Here is an 18,607-nt window from a genome sequence, read left to right as displayed (position 1 = left end):
CTAGGGAGGTGGCCATATCGGCACGGCTCCGCCTGGTGCAGCTGAAGATACTGCACAGAGTGTATGTCACCGGCCCCAGACTTCTACGTATGGGGCTTTCTATGGATGGCGTGTGCCGGCGGGGGTGTGGTATGCTTGGGACCTTCATGCACATCATATGGGAGTGTCCGGATGTGGCCCGCTATTGGAAGCGAGTGCATGAGGTTATGGAAGAAGTGACTGGTGTGGCCCTGCCGGCAGAGGCCCGGAGATGTCTCCTCAACATCTGGGGCCCGACCGATTACAATGTTGCACAGACCCGTTGGATCACCCTGGGCAATATGGTGGCTAAGAGAGACATCGCCCAGAAATGGGGTGCGCCTGCTCCTCCCTCGCTCAGCCTATGGGAAACTAATATGGACTGGTGCATGCTGCGTGAAAAGACGGTGTATGTAGCCAGGGGTAAACCTAAAATGTGGAGATCTGTTTGGGGTGCCTGGAACTCTTATAGAGGTGATATTTGCGACCCCCCCCGTTGACCTTGATCCCGAGATCCAGCTTTCCCCGTAGTGCCCCCTACCTGTGGTTCCAGATTGTCTATCCTGCGGTACTACTTCCCACATGCCTCATTGTTGCCATTATCAGTGTGTTACTTTGGGTGTGCAGCCCCCGACCTCCTACCGCCACGCAAGTCCGCTGTATCTGTATTGTCCTCAGCCTACCCTCTCTTCCCTTCTTTTTCTCCCGTGCTTATTGCACACTTCTTTTTCTTGGCCTTCTGGGCCCCTTTACCTTATGGTTTACTTGTTTCAGAGTTTGATGTTATTTAAAAATTAAACCTGATTGCTCCTGCTTCTGGTATGGTACATGACCTATCCTGTTGCCTTATTGCTGCCTGGCCTCCGGGATGTATGGCTGAATAGCGGTGTACTTTTTCGTAAAATAAAGGTTTTCCAAAAAAAAAAAAAAAAAAAAAAAGAATATTAGCATCGGACTGTACTCCCCTTTTGGCGATTGCTGTCGCAAAATTCCTAGGTTGGTCATGGACCATACGCACCCGCACTTTACAACAGCTAGATACTGTTCAATGAAATTACTGATATGGCTGATTGTATGATTTTATGTAGTCAATCTTTTAAATGACAGCATTATGTTTAATGAGATTTTTAAAAGTGAATTGTTCACAATTTTCTTGTAGTATTTATTGTGTAGGGAATATTGCAAGACTGCTTTTATGACTGCTGTCGAATAAAGTTTTTGAATTGGTAAGTGGGTCCTTTCCCCTGTAAGATACGGTGGCCGACACGGAGGGCTTTTAATGTCACACTTTCCTTGATTGGTCATGGTCTCCAGCTCTGTCCACACCAAGTTCAATTTCTACTGTGTATCTCTCCAAGACCAATGTAATTGCAGTCACTTCTTCCGCCTCACCACTTCTGCTGAAAGCCCTGATTTCGCATGATTACCTATACATTTTTTAACACAACCTGGGCTTATTCCCATGTGTGGTCACCTCATACTTAAATGTGCATTGAAGAGGGAAGTAGATGGGCTGAGGTCATACAGTGTGTGTTTGTGAATTGTTTGTATAATATTGTTTTTTCTACAAATCTCAAAAATGGCTTGGTAGTGGCTAGGTTCACACTGTGATTCAGAGGGGTGTGCAGAATTCAAATGGTTAAGAACCACAGCATTAGAAAAATAACCTGGTGATACGGGCCTCACATTATCCCTGCAGCTAGCCAGTCATAATCTGTGCAAATAAGGGGGAACGCACAAGAAAGGTGGTAAAGGTTTTATTTCTGTAGGAAAGTGGGTTGTTCGTAGGTGGAGGTATGTACCTTCAGCTAGTAATAATACCACAATCACTAATAAGGTCCAGTCAAGTCTCAATGAATTAACCCTTGCTCCTCATCCCTTGGTAGCTTGGCAACCAGCAGTCAGACTTTAATTAGGAAACAGGTAAATGTAAAGCATTTAATATCACCAAAACAATAAATAAGTGAAAGACACAACATAATAACAATCTAACACCTATTTATAGATATAGAAAATACTTTTATCTTTAAAATGTCAAAAACCCAATGTGGAAAACTGGAGCTATAAATTTATAAATATTAAATTAAAAAAATGTGCATACTAGCGCCATAAAACTCAAAGAGGTGCTCACGGCTATCTGGTTGCACTGGACCGGGACAAAATAAAAGTTATAGGCCGACCATGATAAAGCACGGGTCACATAGATTTAGTGCTAGGCAATGTTCTCGCAAACAATTTTTGCCTGTGTGTGGGAAGGGAATGTTTACATACACCCTTGTTTCACGTTCTGCTCAACTGCGGGTAAGTTTGCACTTTTATGGGGTGATTTAGAGGAATTGCTGCTGGTAAATTTGCAATTACTTGGTGCTACCTAGTATAGTTTAAAGCACATTGCTTCACTTTATTTGTAGAAAGACATATTTTGGAAGGAGTTTTGAATTGGAAATCATGGCATCCTCCAGTACACCACTGTACACTTATACTTTGTGAAACAGGAAACGTTGGGCCCATCAATTCGAGAAATTCTAGAGTATGTCCATAAAAATTGTTGTGACTGGATAATATTTTCATCATAATTGATAAGCAACAGAATGGTTAATTTTTGTGCTTATACTTTACCCATAAGAGTCACTGTGCCCACAGAGCATGTGTAACCCTACTCCACCCTCAGTTACAGTGATCAAAACACCTGCCCTGCAGTTAAGTGTGCCTCAGAATATCTGCCTTCCAGGTATTGTGTGTAGAAACAGTGAACCTGAAATAGGAGTTGTGCATTCCACAGGTCTCACATATAGATGCCTTTGATTATATAATGCAGCACATAAGAAGTATCAAATCCCTGTCCAAAATAGCACCTATCAATGGTTCACAAAAGGGTTGACTTCTCTGTTCCCTTCTCTTTCTCCCTCGCTCTCTCTTTCTCAATCTACTTGTCTTCCAACTTCTCTCTCTGTTCGTCTCTCACTTCAGTATCAGTTTCCTTTTATTTACGGCTCCCATTACATATACATCTTCCTCCCACCCACAATCTTTCTCTATCACTCTCTGTACTTCACTCTCTCTTTCTCCCTACATATACTCAGTCTAGCGCTTTAACTTGGATTTTCACTAGAACATTTATTCACTAGCTTACGAAGTCACTATCTCTCAGCCACTGCCATTTTTAGTTCGAGCATGACAGCGAATGCGCTGTGTAAAACATTCAGTAATCACTAAAAGGACTTTGATCCAGCCTGCTACTCACCATAGGCTGAGTCCAGCAGCGCTCTCTTTTGTTGTCTCCTGGTTGATTCCCACACCAGATACATCAATTTCCCTTTATTAGTGGATGGATGTCTGCTTTCATACAGGTACTATTTATTGTTCTGGTTTTGTTTAAATTAGTACTGTACGCGGCAGGTGATTAAGTTATTTACCAAGAATTACATATCATTGAATGTTGAGCTGATGCCGAGGCTCGAACACAGATCCTCAGCTTCGGAGTCTGCAGTTCTGACAACTGCACCACAGCCTCTCTCTCTGGTCCAGGGGATAGCATGCTACAAAATAACTGATTTGGCCCTCACCACAAATGATGTCTGTTTTCTACAGCTCACCTTGCTATGCCAATAGGTATATATTTTTTCTTTTTAATTTTAAGTACTGCTTCACAGTTACTTCCTTCTGTCTCTCCCGACTGCCTTCCCCCTCCCACAACGGTGGCGCCTGGCCCCTCCCTAATCCCTAGAAGCTTTGTGGTGCCATTTTGTTACACAATAATCCGGGATTGGCATAGGCCAACAGTTGGGTAACATCATTCAAAGGCTACACTTGCATTTTTTTTGTAGTCTTCCGCTTTGAATGTCGTTGTTCCGAGAGTCACTGTATCCCCGTGTGTGGCTGCACCCCCTACGTCACGGGGCAGAGAAGGGCAGAGAGCGCCCGCGGGGTCCTTGTGCCAACATTGTTCACAGCCTCGAGCCGCCAGCAGCCCGAGGCGGTGTACGAGGCTGGAACAGTTCTAAATTTATTTTAATTAATGTCATGTTAATCACCATCTATGATGGAGATTTGATTACAGCAGGAAAGGGAGAGGGGTCTGAGAAGAAGTCCGAGTGAGGCCGATCAGATGGACCGATGGCAAGGAAAGGCTAAAGAATTGAGGACACTTACTGGGGATACGCTGAGAGCTGTCAGAAATGGAATTTGTTTAACACGTACATTTTAAATAAATATGTAGCAGCTTTAATGCAGGGCAATACCGGCCTGCAGGTGGGGGGGTGCGGAGACGGGCTGTGTACAGAGGTCGGCACAAGGACCCCGCGGGCGCTTTCTGCCCGAGACGCGAGCCATGTTTGAATAGAGCATGCGCAATGATGATGACACGGAATGATGGTGGGCGTGGTACTACGTCATCGGCCGTAATGTGCCTCACGGGGGGCAGCGGATTATGGAACACCGTCACATTGCTTTTGTTTCTCAAGACCTATTACATAGCAATTCCTGAATTACAATTTTCCTAAATTGAAACTTTGTAGTATGTGGACTGTTAGCGTTTGCGTCTTCCTGAGGCAACAGTTAGTGTAAATGATTACGTGAGTGCAACAATTATGTGTGAAGCTTTTAACATTTTCCATGGTTGAGCGCATTCGGCCTCTTGCAGCAACCTTCCTCCACTGAGTACAACGTAGACCGGACCGGAAGTGTTTGAGAACATTTTAGACGATTGATGTCTCTGACGTTGACCAATCATGTGCGACGAGAAAAGAGGTTGGCTATGGTCAGTATGATGGTTAGATAAGGATGTATGACGTTACAACGCATGCTTTTACTACGCATGCCGTTACAACGCAGTTTTTACAACGCATACCATTACAACGCATAGCGCTTTGGGGTGCTGGATAGTGAATAGTTTAATTTACAATTCCAACTCCAGTCCCCGTGGATAGTAGGGAAGGTGTTGGATAGTAAATTAAATCTATTCCCTATCCTAGAGCGCCCCCAGCGCAATGCGTTGTAATGGTTTGCGTTGTAATGGTTGCGTCGTAATGGTAGTGCGTTGTAAAAGTTTCGTTGTAAAGGCTGTTCACCGTTAGATAAACCTGGAGATTGCTGACCAATGGCTTCAAGGCATGCAAATATCTACGTGAGGTTCAGCCCGGGAAATCCATTAGTGTTCATCACTGCCACTAGGTAGCTATTCTGGAGTACTCCACGCAGTGCAATATTTGATTGTCTTTCTCGTTCTGAGATTTATTTCATTCCAAGGTGTATTTCCACACATATTTTACTATGTGGGAAGGGGAGTGAACCAGGTGGGGTTACACCCCAACAAAGGATCCCCTTTCTCATGTTTGAACTTTTTGCCTACAGACAAATAATAAAAATTCAATCCGTTAGTTTTGTGTAAAAGTCAATTTTTGTGTGTGTGTATTTTGGGGGGAGGGGTTCTCTTAGCCACATGTTTCTCTCAACTGCAGTGGCTTTACATCACAGGGTATATTTGCAGTCTGGGACACAGTGTGAACTCAACATGAACAGGCACACTCTGAAGGAAGACAACATGGTTTTATTGTACATTTAAACGCTGTAGTGTGTGACTCGTGCACGTTTTATATAAATGGGAAAAAACTCTTGCACCAACCAAAACATACAAAGAGATGTTTACAGGTGAAACGTTTCTTGGAAAAATGATGCTCTGTTCAAACGTATTGGCTACCCCTCACGTGCAAACTTTTCCCTTCACACTCTTGTAAACGGTTTAGGCTTGCATTTTAGTCGTTCCAAAGAAGTCCTCTTCCAACAAACTGACAACTTTATATCGCATGACATAAAAGCCATAGCGTGCACGGCTTCTCCAAATCCACAACACATATTTCTTCCACTCACAGCACATTTGAACATCTCATAATTCCATGACACACAATTCAACTATAAATAATTCCACTCCGCAACATTCCCTACCACATATTTACAATCTTAAAGATTAAAATCCACATTTCCACTTCACTCCATACCACCAATTCCACACCACATAATAGCGCTCCACACAACTTAATACCACTCCAATCCACATAATTACATTCCACACAATACAATTCAACTCCAAACAATTCAACTCTACATAATTCCACTTTAACTCCACACCATGCTACATAATTCCACACAATGTACGTTGACTGTTAGCGTTTGCGTCTTCCTGAGGTAACAGTTAGTGTAAATGATTACGTGAGTGCAACAATTATATGTGAAGCTTTTAACATTTTCCATGTTTGAGCGCATTCGGCCTCTTGCAGCAACCTTCCTCCACTGAGTACAACGTAGACCGGACCGGAAGTGTTTGAGAACATTTTAGAGGATTGATGTCTCTGACGTTGACCAATCATGTGCGACGAGAAAAGAGGTTGGCAATGGTCAGTATGACGGTTAGATAAGGATGTATGACGTTACAACGCATGCTTTTACTAAGCATGCCGTTACAACGCAGTTTTTACAACGCATACCATTACAACGCATAGCGCTTTGGGGTGCTGGATAGTTAATAGTTAAATTTTCTATTCCAACTCCAGTCCCCGTGGAGAGTAGGGAAGGTGTTGGATAGTAAATTAAATATATTCCCTATCCTAGAGCGCCCCCAGCGCAATGCGTTGTAATGGTTTGCGTTGTAATGGTTGCGTCGTAATGGTAGTGCGTTGTAAAAGTTTTGTTGCAAAGGCTGTTCACCGTTAGATAAACCTGGGGATTGCTGACCAATGGCTTCAAGGCATGCAAATATCTACGTGAGGTTCAGCCTGGGAAATCCATTAGTGTTCATCACTGCCACTAGGTAGCTATTCTGGAGTACTCCACGCAGTGCAATATTTGATTGTCTTTCTTGTTCTGAGATTTATTTCATTCCAAGGTGTATTTCCACACATATTTTACTATGTGGGAAGGGGAGTGAACCAGGTGGGGTTACACCCCAACAAAGGACCCCCTTTCTCATGTTTGAACTTTTTGCCTACAGACAAATAGTAAAAATTCAATCCGTTAGTTTTGTGTAAAAGTCCATTTTTGTGTGTGTGTATTTTGGGGGGAGTGGTCCTCTTAGCCACACGTTTCTCTCAACTGCAGTGGCTTTACATCACAGGGTATATTTGCAGTCTGAGACACGGTGTGAACTCAACATGAACAGGCACACTCTGAAGGAAAACAACATGGTTTTATTGTACATTTAAACGCTGTAGTGTGTGACTCGTGCACGTTTTATATAAATGGGAAAAAACTCTTGCATCAACCAAAACATACAAAGAGATGTTTACAGGTGAAACGTTTCTTGGAAAAATGATGCTCTGTTCAAACGTATTGGCTACCCCTCACGTGCAAACTTTTCCCTTCACACTCTTGTAAACGGTTTAGGCTTGCATTTTAGTTGTTCCAAAGAAGTCCTCTTCCAACAAACTGACAACTTTATATCGCATGACATAAAAGCCATAGCGTGCACGGCTTCTCCAAATCCACAACACATATTTCTTCCACTCACAGCACATTTGAACATCTCATAATTCAATGACACACAATTCAACTATAAATAATTCCACTCCGCAACATTCCCTACCACATATTTACAATCTTAAAGATTAAAATCCACATTTCCACTTCACTCCATACCACCAATTCCACACCACATAATAGCGCTCCACACAACTTAATACCACTCCAACCCACATAATTACATTCCACACAACACAATTCAACTTCAAACAATTCAACTACACATAATTCCACTTTAGCTCCACACCATGCTACATAATTCCACACAATGGTATTCAATTAAAAAAATCAGCCCTACACAATTCCCCACACAACATACTTACATTCCACCAAATACCACTCAACACCACATAATTCAACTCAACAGAACTACATTCTACTCCATACCACAAAAATGCACTCCAGGTAATCCACTATATGCCACATAGCAACACTCCATGCATGCCACATAATAGCATTTAACATATTTTCCACTCAACCCCACACACTTCCATGCCACACAATTCAACTCTACACATCTCCATTCAACACCACATAATTTAACAAACCACACAATTCAACTAAACACACATAACACAACACACCACATACATCCAATCTACACCACGAAATTTCACATCATGCCACAAAATTCCACAGCACACCACATAAGTAAAATCCACTACATACCACTCCACAACACAAAATACCATTCCACATAATTACACTCCATAACACACAATCCCACTACACATAAATCCTGTACACTCAACATCATATAATTACTATCCACATAATGTCACTGCACACTTTGCCACATTATTTCAATACAAAAATCCACACCACACCACACAACTCACCCACACAAAATTCCACCACAAACAATTCAACTCCACACCACATGCATTCCCTTCACTCCAATCAGAATATGCATAGGTAAAAGACATTGCCATTTACAACGTCTATAGCTCTAACTTGCACAAATGCGAGAACTATTGCATTGCGCTATATTTTACTCACTAACTCTTTCTGTCTCCACAAATGATTCTCTTGCGCAGAAATCAGTTGCATCCGCTCTCGCACCTTCGCTCTGTCACTTCCTGCGAATCAGACAAAATGTGTAAACAAGGCAATAAATAATAGGCAATATATGAACATGAAGGAAGGCAACTTAACTGCACAATATACACTGCAAAGATGAAATTGTTTTAATATTAAATGTCATAGCTTGTCCTCCAGGAAAACCTAGTCAAAGTGAAACACAATTTGCAATAAAAAATACTATATAGAATTTTCATTGGATACTAGTGTCTTAGAAAAAACGTGGAAAGGGAGAAATGTAAGTCAGACTTAAATTTGTTTCTAGCACCTAAACACAATGCAGCCAGTGAGAGGAGCCACAAACCCTTGATTTAATGTCAGAATAAACCAATGCATCAAATTTAAATCTAAGCAAAGGAAAACCTACTGTGTTTTGTGCAGTGCATTTCTGTGCACATCAAGTACTTAATGAGTTGGGTTCTGTCCATCCCTAACTAGCTATTATTAGGCGGGGACAGCAAAGCTGTGATGGAGCCAGATGAACAGGCAGAGGAGCCGACTGGACGAATTGGTGGGGCTGCAAGAGAGAAACGTGAGCAGTTTAGATGCATGTTAAGACTCAAATCAGAACATGCAAAATCCGAACAACAAGCACAGAGACTGGAAGGTAGATGGAAAAACAATAGGGGCAGGCAGTTATCCACTTACTTTCTGGACACTCATATACCCACTCACTTACTTTGATCTCTCCTGTATTATAGTGTCTTTTTCTTTGCAAGTGGCTTTCTGTGCACTGTAAAGAGGCCATCCAGTTAAGAGAAAAAATGTTTTTTTACCATATCCTACATCACTAACACTCATCAAAAATAATCATTCTAGAATGTTAATTTGTTTGATGCCATCTGCTTCAGTTTGGGGACATTATGATCGCATTCACCAGATGGGCCTTTTAATAGATTCTTCTGCCTGCAGTAAGTTTTTTAGAAAACCTATATAAATAATGTATGTTGCCTTGCATTTGCAATGCCTAAATTACCATAGCCAGATCTTTTCCCCATGTACACCCTCATACATTTTCAGCTCATGAAGCCGTCTAAAGTGCTCTGTTGCTTGGAGTTAAAGAGGACTGACTCGATGGCAGTGTCGATACCTTGATACACTACTGGTTTTCTTTTACAAACATAATGCATTCTGGTAGTTATAGGTCTAGTTATACGTCTAAAATCTCACATTAAAAGAAAACCCCGAATGGAAGCTTTATATTTCCTGTCAGGTCTGAAATTAATTTGATAAAAATATGCGACTCCCTTGCAGTAATATGTAAAATGTTCTTATATCAATATATGTAAAGGTCAATGATTGTCTACATGAATGAGGAAAAAAGGGTTAGTCAAGTTCCTTTGGCAACGGATTTGACAAACCGTAGCAATAGTGATATTTTATATATGAAGAGACCCTTCAGTGGAAGTTACATTTAACGGGGTGCACAAGTTGTATTGTACATTCACTTGTTTATTACATTCTCATATCCTTGGATAGCTTTGTGAAAACGTTTAAGAATACTTCCTATGCGAGTGATCTATTTTGTAACCTGTTCTGCAGTATTTCAGTTAGGGTGTAAATCTCAAAGGTATTTGCGCCCCCAAGTGGAACCTAGGTGCACAAATACATCAATTTACGACAAGTATAAATGTAAGATTGCTATGCTACTCACTAAAGGCAATTTACACTTGTACATAGATTAACTTACATGTAAAATTACATAGTGGAGTAGTGTAATATTACGGGTGAGCAAATCTGCTCACAGGGTGTGGCCCATGAGCTGTTTGAGTAGGCAAAAGCTGACAAACTTCTGCCAGACAAATTCTAACCATTGATATGATTGTAGATTTTCTCATTCCAGAGGCAGAAGTAAGTCCCTATCCAAGGTGGACATTTTTATGGAATACCCCCAAATATGGTTGGGTGTCTGTGAAGGAGTTTCTTTAAGGAGAAAAAATATTTTCCTTTGAAGATATGAAAGTTTAGAAGTGCAGATACCTTTAGGACTGCATAAATGTGCAGCTAGCAGAGGTATGCGTCCGTAATTGCATCCGATGGAAGTGACATGGAATTAAAAAAGAATTCTAGAATTACTCCTATGAAACTGTTGCAAATTTCCATGAGACGTGCTTGAATTCATTGTGAATTCCAAGGTACTCAGAACTTTACTACAAATGTAGGTGTATGCATAGGAGAGTATTTTTTCATCTATATTTTTGTGAAAGGTAGAACATTTTCAACTATATTCCATCACAAACAATTCAACTCCACACCACATGCATTCCCTTCACTCCAATCAGAATATGCATAGGTAAAAGACATTGCCATTTACAACGTCTATAGCTCTAACTTGCACAAATGCGAGAACTATTGCATTGCGCTATATTTTACTCACTAACTCTTTCTGTCTCCACAAATGATTCTCTTGCGCAGAAATCAGTTGCATCCGCTCTCGCACCTTCGCTCTGTCACTTCCTGCGAATCAGACAAAATGTGTAAACAAGGCAATAAATAATAGGCAATATATGAACATGAAGGAAGGCAACTTAACTGCACAATATACACTGCAAAGATGAAATTGTTTTAATATTAAATGTCATAGCTTGTCCTCCAGGAAAACCTAGTCAAAGTGAAACACAATTTGCAATAAAAAATACTATATAGAATTTTCATTGGATACTAGTGTCTTAGAAAAAACGTGGAAAGGGAGAAATGTAAGTCAGACTTAAATTTGTTTCTAGCACCTAAACACAATGCAGCCAGTGAGAGGAGCCACAAACCCTTGATTTAATGTCAGAATAAACCAATGCATCAAATTTAAATCTAAGCAAAGGAAAACCTACTGTGTTTTGTGCAGTGCATTTCTGTGCACATCAAGTACTTAATGAGTTGGGTTCTGTCCATCCCTAACTAGCTATTATTAGGCGGGGACAGCAAAGCTGTGATGGAGCCAGATGAACAGGCAGAGGAGCCGACTGGACGAATTGGTGGGGCTGCAAGAGAGAAACGTGAGCAGTTTAGATGCATGTTAAGACTCAAATCAGAACATGCAAAATCCGAACAACAAGCACAGAGACTGGAAGGTAGATGGAAAAACAATAGGGGCAGGCAGTTATCCACTTACTTTCTGGACACTCATATACCCACTCACTTACTTTGATCTCTCCTGTATTATAGTGTCTTTTTCTTTGCAAGTGGCTTTCTGTGCACTGTAAAGAGGCCATCCAGTTAAGAGAAAAAATGTTTTTTTACCATATCCTACATCACTAACACTCATCAAAAATAATCATTCTAGAATGTTAATTTGTTTGATGCCATCTGCTTCAGTTTGGAGACATTATGATCGCATTCACCAGATGGGCCTTTTAATAGATTCTTCTGCCTGCAGTAAGTTTTTTAGAAAACCTATATAAATAATGTATGTTGCCTTGCATTTGCAATGCCTAAATTACCATAGCCAGATCTTTTCCCCATGTACACCCTCATACATTTTCAGCTCATGAAGCCGTCTAAAGTGCTCTGTTGCTTGGAGTTAAAGAGGACTGACTCGATGGCAGTGTCGATACCTTGATACACTACTGGTTTTCTTTTACAAACATAATGCATTCTGGTAGTTATAGGTCTAGTTATACGTCTAAAATCTCACATTAAAAGAAAACCCCGAATGGAAGCTTTATATTTCCTGTCAGGTCTGAAATTAATTTGATAAAAATATGCGACTCCCTTGCAGTAATATGTAAAATGTTCTTATATCAATATATGTAAAGGTCAATGATTGTCTACATGAATGAGGAAAAAAGGGTTAGTCAAGTTCCTTTGGCAACGGATTTGACAAACCGTAGCAATAGTGATATTTTATATATGAAGAGACCCTTCAGTGGAAGTTACATTTAACGGGGTGCACAAGTTGTATTGTACATTCACTTGTTTATTACATTCTCATATCCTTGGATAGCTTTGTGAAAACGTTTAAGAATACTTCCTATGCGAGTGATCTATTTTGAAACCTGTTCTGCAGTATTTCAGTTAGGGTGTAAATCTCAAAGGTATTTGCGCCCCCAAGTGGAACCTAGGTGCACAAATACATCAATTTACGACAAGTATAAATGTAAGATTGCTATGCTACTCACTAAAGGCAATTTACACTTGTACATAGATTAACTTACATGTAAAATTACATAGTGGAGTAGTGTAATATTACGGGTGAGCAAATCTGCTCACAGGGTGTGGCCCATGAGCTGTTTGAGTAGGCAAAAGCTGACAAACTTCTGCCAGACAAATTCTAACCATTGATATGATTGTAGAATTTCTCATTCCAGAGGCAGAAGTAAGTCCCTATCCAAGGTGGACATTTTTATGGAATACCCCCAAATATGGTTGGGTGTCTGTGAAGGAGTTTCTTTAAGGAGAAAAAATATTTTCCTTTGAAGATATGAAAGTTTAGAAGTGCAGATACCTTTAGGACTGCATAAATGTGCAGCTAGCAGAGGTATGCGTCCGTAATTGCATCCGATGGAAGTGACATGGAATTAAAAAAGAATTCTAGAATTACTCCTATGAAACTGTTGCAAATTTCCATGAGACGTGCTTGAATTCATTGTGAATTCCAAGTTACTCAGAACCTTACTACAAATGTAGGTGTATGCATAGGAGAGTATTTTTTCATCTATATTTTTGTGAAAGGTAGAACATTTTCAACTATATTTCGTGAATTGGGTCCAAATGTTTATGAAGTTGACCTGCAGTGATTATACATCCTGTTTTACATTCATTTTGTGCATTTTTATCTTAAGGTTCAGTCCAAACTAGCCCAAAAGACCAAGATCCACAGGTGCGCAAACCTTCTACTCCTTCAAGAAAGCTTCCAATTCCTCCTATTCAACCTCCTACTAAAGACTCATCAGTGAATCCAACCTTCTGTGCAGACAAAGCCGATGGACACTACACAAATCCCAAAAACCCTCACAATTTCTATATGTGTTCGGGAAAGCGTACCTTTTCAATGACCTGTGCAGGCATACTGGTATTTGATAAGACCTGCAAGTGCTGCAACTGGCCATGAGTAAAAACTCTTCAAGACAATCCAAGACTGCAGATGATGTAAAATCCACAAGGCCAGTAATAAAGTTGAGTCTGTGTAAAGTAAATCCAGGTAATTCAAGAAAACCAAGGTGTATAATAAGTTGAAACACCAATATTCAGCAACAGAAAACAACACCTGCTGACTCGTTCCTTCCACTCCAGCACCTCCACAAAGTTTTAAAGGAAAGAATCTAGAACACAGGTGAAGCAGCTTGTGGAATGGAAGAGGCCTTACAAAATGAAACACATATATGCAGTAAGTTACACAGAATAAACATAATATCATAATAACACAACACATCTCCTCTAAAACAGAAATTCTAAGATGTACTCATGTTGCACACAAAATTAGACAACCATATGGGTCTGGCACATACCCGACTATTGCGACCTTCCATTTCATTCCCTTTCTTGTTCAGATTACTCTTATTGCCAACAAAATCACTATCACTGGCAGGTACATCACTTGCATCCAATTCTGTTTCTCCCTACATCATTTCCACCACTGCCTCCCCATAATCACAGTCCACTTCCTTGTTCCCAGTACTCTCCATCTCATTGACTGAATCAGAAAATAATTCTCCACCCAAATAACGCAAACCTTTCTTTATACACACCACGTTCCCTCTTTAGGAACAGCAATTCTTCTGAGGTTCCATACTCTTCCATCACTGAGACAGACAGCATTGCATAAAACATTTCTCACTTACAGAGGTCCAGAAAATTGTCTTTCACCTTTTTTTTAACCTTCAATGGAATTTTAACCTTCACCCAGTCCCCTTTCCTAATTTTCAATTTCTCTGAACCCCTTTTGCAATCAAATGTTTCTTTATACCTCCTATGCTTATTGCCAATTCTTCTTCTCACTTCTTCCATAGGCACATTAAAATCTGAATACTTTAATAACCACGCAGGGTTGCACTTGGTTCTAGCACATCTACCTCTCATCACCTCAAAAGGAGACACCTCCAAATCTTTATGAATTGTGGTCCTATAACTCCATACAGTTTTGCAACCTGATTCTTCCAATCCATACAATTCATAGTTGCCATTTGTATGGCAGATGTCAAAATCCTGTTGAACCTCTCAATCATCTCATTTTCACTGTGATTGTATAGAGAGGTAGTTGTATGCTACAGACCCAACTTTTCAAAATATTTCTTTGCCATATTTGACATGAATTGTACACCATTATCACTTAATATCTGAACAGGTAATCCTACATCCACAAATGTTTCGTAAATAAACTTAAGACTTCCACTGAGTCTATCTTCTCCACCACTGTGACTACTGGCCACCCTGAGAATACATCAGTCGTGGCGATAGTTTCCTTGGAAGGTGAGCCAATGTGGCTCATGATATTCACTGCACTGTGGATGGAGGAGGAATGGCTCTATCACCCCTGAGAACTATGCCATGACCTACTGATAATTTAGTCTTGATTTCCCGAAAGCGTCTCAACTCTTTATCCACAATGGATTTCTGAGGCCAACCCTGTTAAATCATTTCAGTGAACTGTTACAGTTTACTATCCTTAGAATATTCCTTCTTTCATACTTCCTCCATTACTCTAGGGCCGCCTTGATCATGATTGATTGTTTTTTGCATATTCTCCCATTCATGTTTATCACACTCCTGCATCCAACCTCTACAGCCTCTGCTTCACCTCAAGCCAACTTCAAACCCTGAGCCCTGGACTCCAGGACAGCAACTGCACCCATGCCTCTCCAATGACTACTGAAGGCCTATTCTGCTGCTGGAACTGCTGCTGCTTCACCTGCGTCACCAAGGAGACCACCCGTGCCCATCCAATCAGCCACACCGCGTCACACACACCCTCTAACGTGGCCAACACGAACTCCTATGGAAGGATCAACTGCCCGCTGGAAATCCATCACGACCCACACCCCGGACGCCGTCTTCGTCACAGAAACTTAGCTGTACCCCTCATCCACTCTGGACACATCCACTGCCACCCTCGATGGATACAAGATCGTATACTAAGACCAATCCAACAGAAACGACAGAGGCATCACCATAATCTACAAAGAAAACCTTGAATGCTCAACCACCACAGATGACTCCACCCCCTTCATGGAGCACCTCCACCTCCTACTCCGTACAAACAGCGAAACCATCATAAGAGGCATCCTTGCCTACAGACCTCCAGGACCTCACACTACCTTCTGGAACGCGATCCCCAACTTCATCCCCTCTTTTGCCATACACTCAAATCTTTACATATTCCTAGGAGACTCCAACTGTCTTCTTGAGAACACCGAACATGCCCACATGGCTGACCTCCTATAAAACATGGCCGACCTCGGACTCAGCAGACCGCAGGACACACGCTTGACCCTATCTACTCAATCAGCAACAGAGTAAAATACACCCACACAGAGGAGCTCACCTGGACGGATCCTCACTGCATTGACTTCATCATCTTGGAACTCCCCAACACCATGCTACCACTACCAGTGAGGGCTGTTTTTCAGCTGCTCAGTGTTTCACTGGTGAAAATAGGGTCAAGCGTTGTGTACTGCAGTCTGCTTGAGTCCGAGGTTGCCCATGTGTTCTAGGTCAGTCGGTTGGGGAGTTATGTTTGTTTCTTTGGGTTGATGGGTTCCATGGCATGACTTTTTCTGAGCTTGTTCTGATCCAGTTTGTGAAGAATTCTGTTGCTAGCTCTGTGTCTTCGGTGGTGGTGGGTAGGCGGAAATTAAGGGCAACAGAAGTCTTCACAAACTGGATCACGGCAAGCGCAGACAAATGCATGCCAAGGAAACACATCAACTCAAAGAAACAAACACAACTCCCTAACTGGTTGATGGCAGAACTGAAAACCTAGAAACACAACTGCAGACAGAAAGAAAGAAGCTGGCACACCAGTAAGACCCTCAAGGACCAACAACAATTCAAAGATGGCCTCACCAATACTACCACCTTCTGAAAAACACCAAAAATGATTGCCCTAGCCACCTGCATCAGTGACAGCTCCAACAACAGCAAGGAACCGTTCAGCTTAGTCAAGGAGTTCACCAACCCATTCGGCTTTTGAAAACATCACCACACCCTCACAAGCCCTCTGCAACACCAATGTAGACTTTTTCTACAACAAAATTAACACCATCAACCAAGACCTACAACATCAACCTCTTCATGCCAATTGACGCCCACCCACACCAGCTCACCTCGTGGAACGCCCTCACAGAGAAGGAAACAGCATCCATCATGAGAGCCACCACTTTCGAGCCCCAGCAAACCCCAGCCCCCACCACACTTTCAACCTCCACAATCAACCTATCAACAAAGTACTCACTAAGCTCCTTAACTCCCTGATCACTACAGCCCACTTCTCCCAGAAATGGAAACATGCAGATGTGAAGCCACTGCTGAAGAAACCAGCCGTGGACCCAGGAGAACCTGAGAACTACCAACCTATCTCCCTGCTCCACTTCCCAGACAAGGTCATCGAGAAAGCTATCAATATCCAGCTCACTAGACATCTGGAGAACCACAACCTTCTGGACCTCTCCCAATCTGGCTTCAGAGTAAACAGCAGCATACAGATGACATCAAAATGCTGCTAAACCGAGGAGAAACCGTCACCCTCATTCTCCTTGACCACTTAGCAGCCTTCGAAACCGTATCCCACTATACACTGTTCGACAGACACTACCAAAACGGAATCCAAGAAGCAGCCCTCAAGTGGATTGCATCCTACCTCAAAGGATGAGCACAGAAGATCAGCCTCCCTCCCTACTCCTCGCTCCCTAAGAACACCACCTTCAGTGTCCCTCAAGGCTCATCCCTTACCCCGACCCTCTTCAACGTGGACATGACACCCCTGGCCTGCATCATCAGGAGTCATGAACTCAACATCATTTCCTATGCCGACGACACCAAATTCATCCTCTCCCTGACTAATGACCCAACAACCATCAACGACAAATTCCAAAGATGCATGAAAGATGTGGCCGCCTGGATTACCAACAACTGTCTCAAACTCAACACAGACAAAACAGAAGTTCTCATCTTCGAAAAAGGAAAGGCCGCTCTCTGGAACAATGAATGGTGGTCATCTGAGTTGGGCCAAACACCCAAACCTACCGCACTTGCCCGCAACCTCTGCATCATACTCGCCAGCCAGCTTTTCATGAAGACGCAGTTCAGCACCGTCTCCTTCGCTTGCTTCCTCACCCTCTTCATGCTAAGGAAGGTCTTCAGATGTCTCCACCCAGCACCAGGCGTACCGTCACGCTAGCTCTCGTCACCAGCAGACTCAAATATGTCAATGCCCTCCATGTAGGAATCACCGCCCAACTCATGAGGAAACTCCACACCATCCAGAATCCTCCTCAACCTGCCCAGACAGACATAGATGACCCCCAACCTCAGGAAATTCCACTGGCTACCAGTTGCAAAGAGATGCCAGTTTAAGCTGCTCGCCCACGCTTACAAGGCACTACAAAGTGAAGGACCGGCCTCCCTAAATGAACAAATGAATTTCCACCAAACCATCAGAGAACGCTGTTCCAGATCCCTCTCCCTAGCAGCTACCCAATGCATCTGCCGAACAAACAGCGAAGACCGCTCCTTCTCCCACATGGCGGCAAAGACCTGAAAGATCCTTCCCCTGGTCCTCAGAGCCTCAACTTTGCTCCAGCAGTTCAGGAAGAACCTCAAGATGTGGTTGATTAACCAATAGCTACAGGCAGCGCAATCCCACAGCGCCTCGCCCTCGAGACGCTCACGGGTGAAGCAGTCATTCTTTAAAAGTCCTAACTAAGTGCTCTCTGTAAGCCTGCAAGCTAGAAAATCTGCTAACACATTGTATCTCTCTGGTACATACAAAGCCTTGTAAATAAAATCTTGCAAACACATAGACATTCTTGCTATCCTGGTGGATGCTTTAAAAAGACCTTCCGCTGTT

The 18,607-nt window shown here is 42.1% G+C and overlaps 1 protein-coding gene across 1 annotated transcript in view; it reads left to right on the top strand.

Moving 5' to 3' along the window:
• LOC147712854 (acidic mammalian chitinase-like) overlaps positions 1-13,654 on the top strand; it is a 325,733-nt gene extending 312,079 nt beyond the window's left edge. The window contains exon 10 of the mRNA XM_086919719.1: positions 13,386-13,654. Within this exon, the coding sequence (XP_086775845.1) occupies positions 13,386-13,654 (269 nt within the window). The remainder of the gene's footprint in view (positions 1-13,385) is intronic.
• Positions 13,655-18,607: the final 4,953 nt, after the last annotated feature.

The sequence above is a fragment of the Lissotriton vulgaris genome, chromosome 5 (assembly GCF_964263255.1).
Source record: "Lissotriton vulgaris chromosome 5, aLisVul1.2, whole genome shotgun sequence".
Classification (NCBI taxonomy): Eukaryota; Metazoa; Chordata; class Amphibia; order Caudata; family Salamandridae; genus Lissotriton; species Lissotriton vulgaris.
This window is presented reverse-complemented; position numbering and strand designations above follow the sequence as displayed.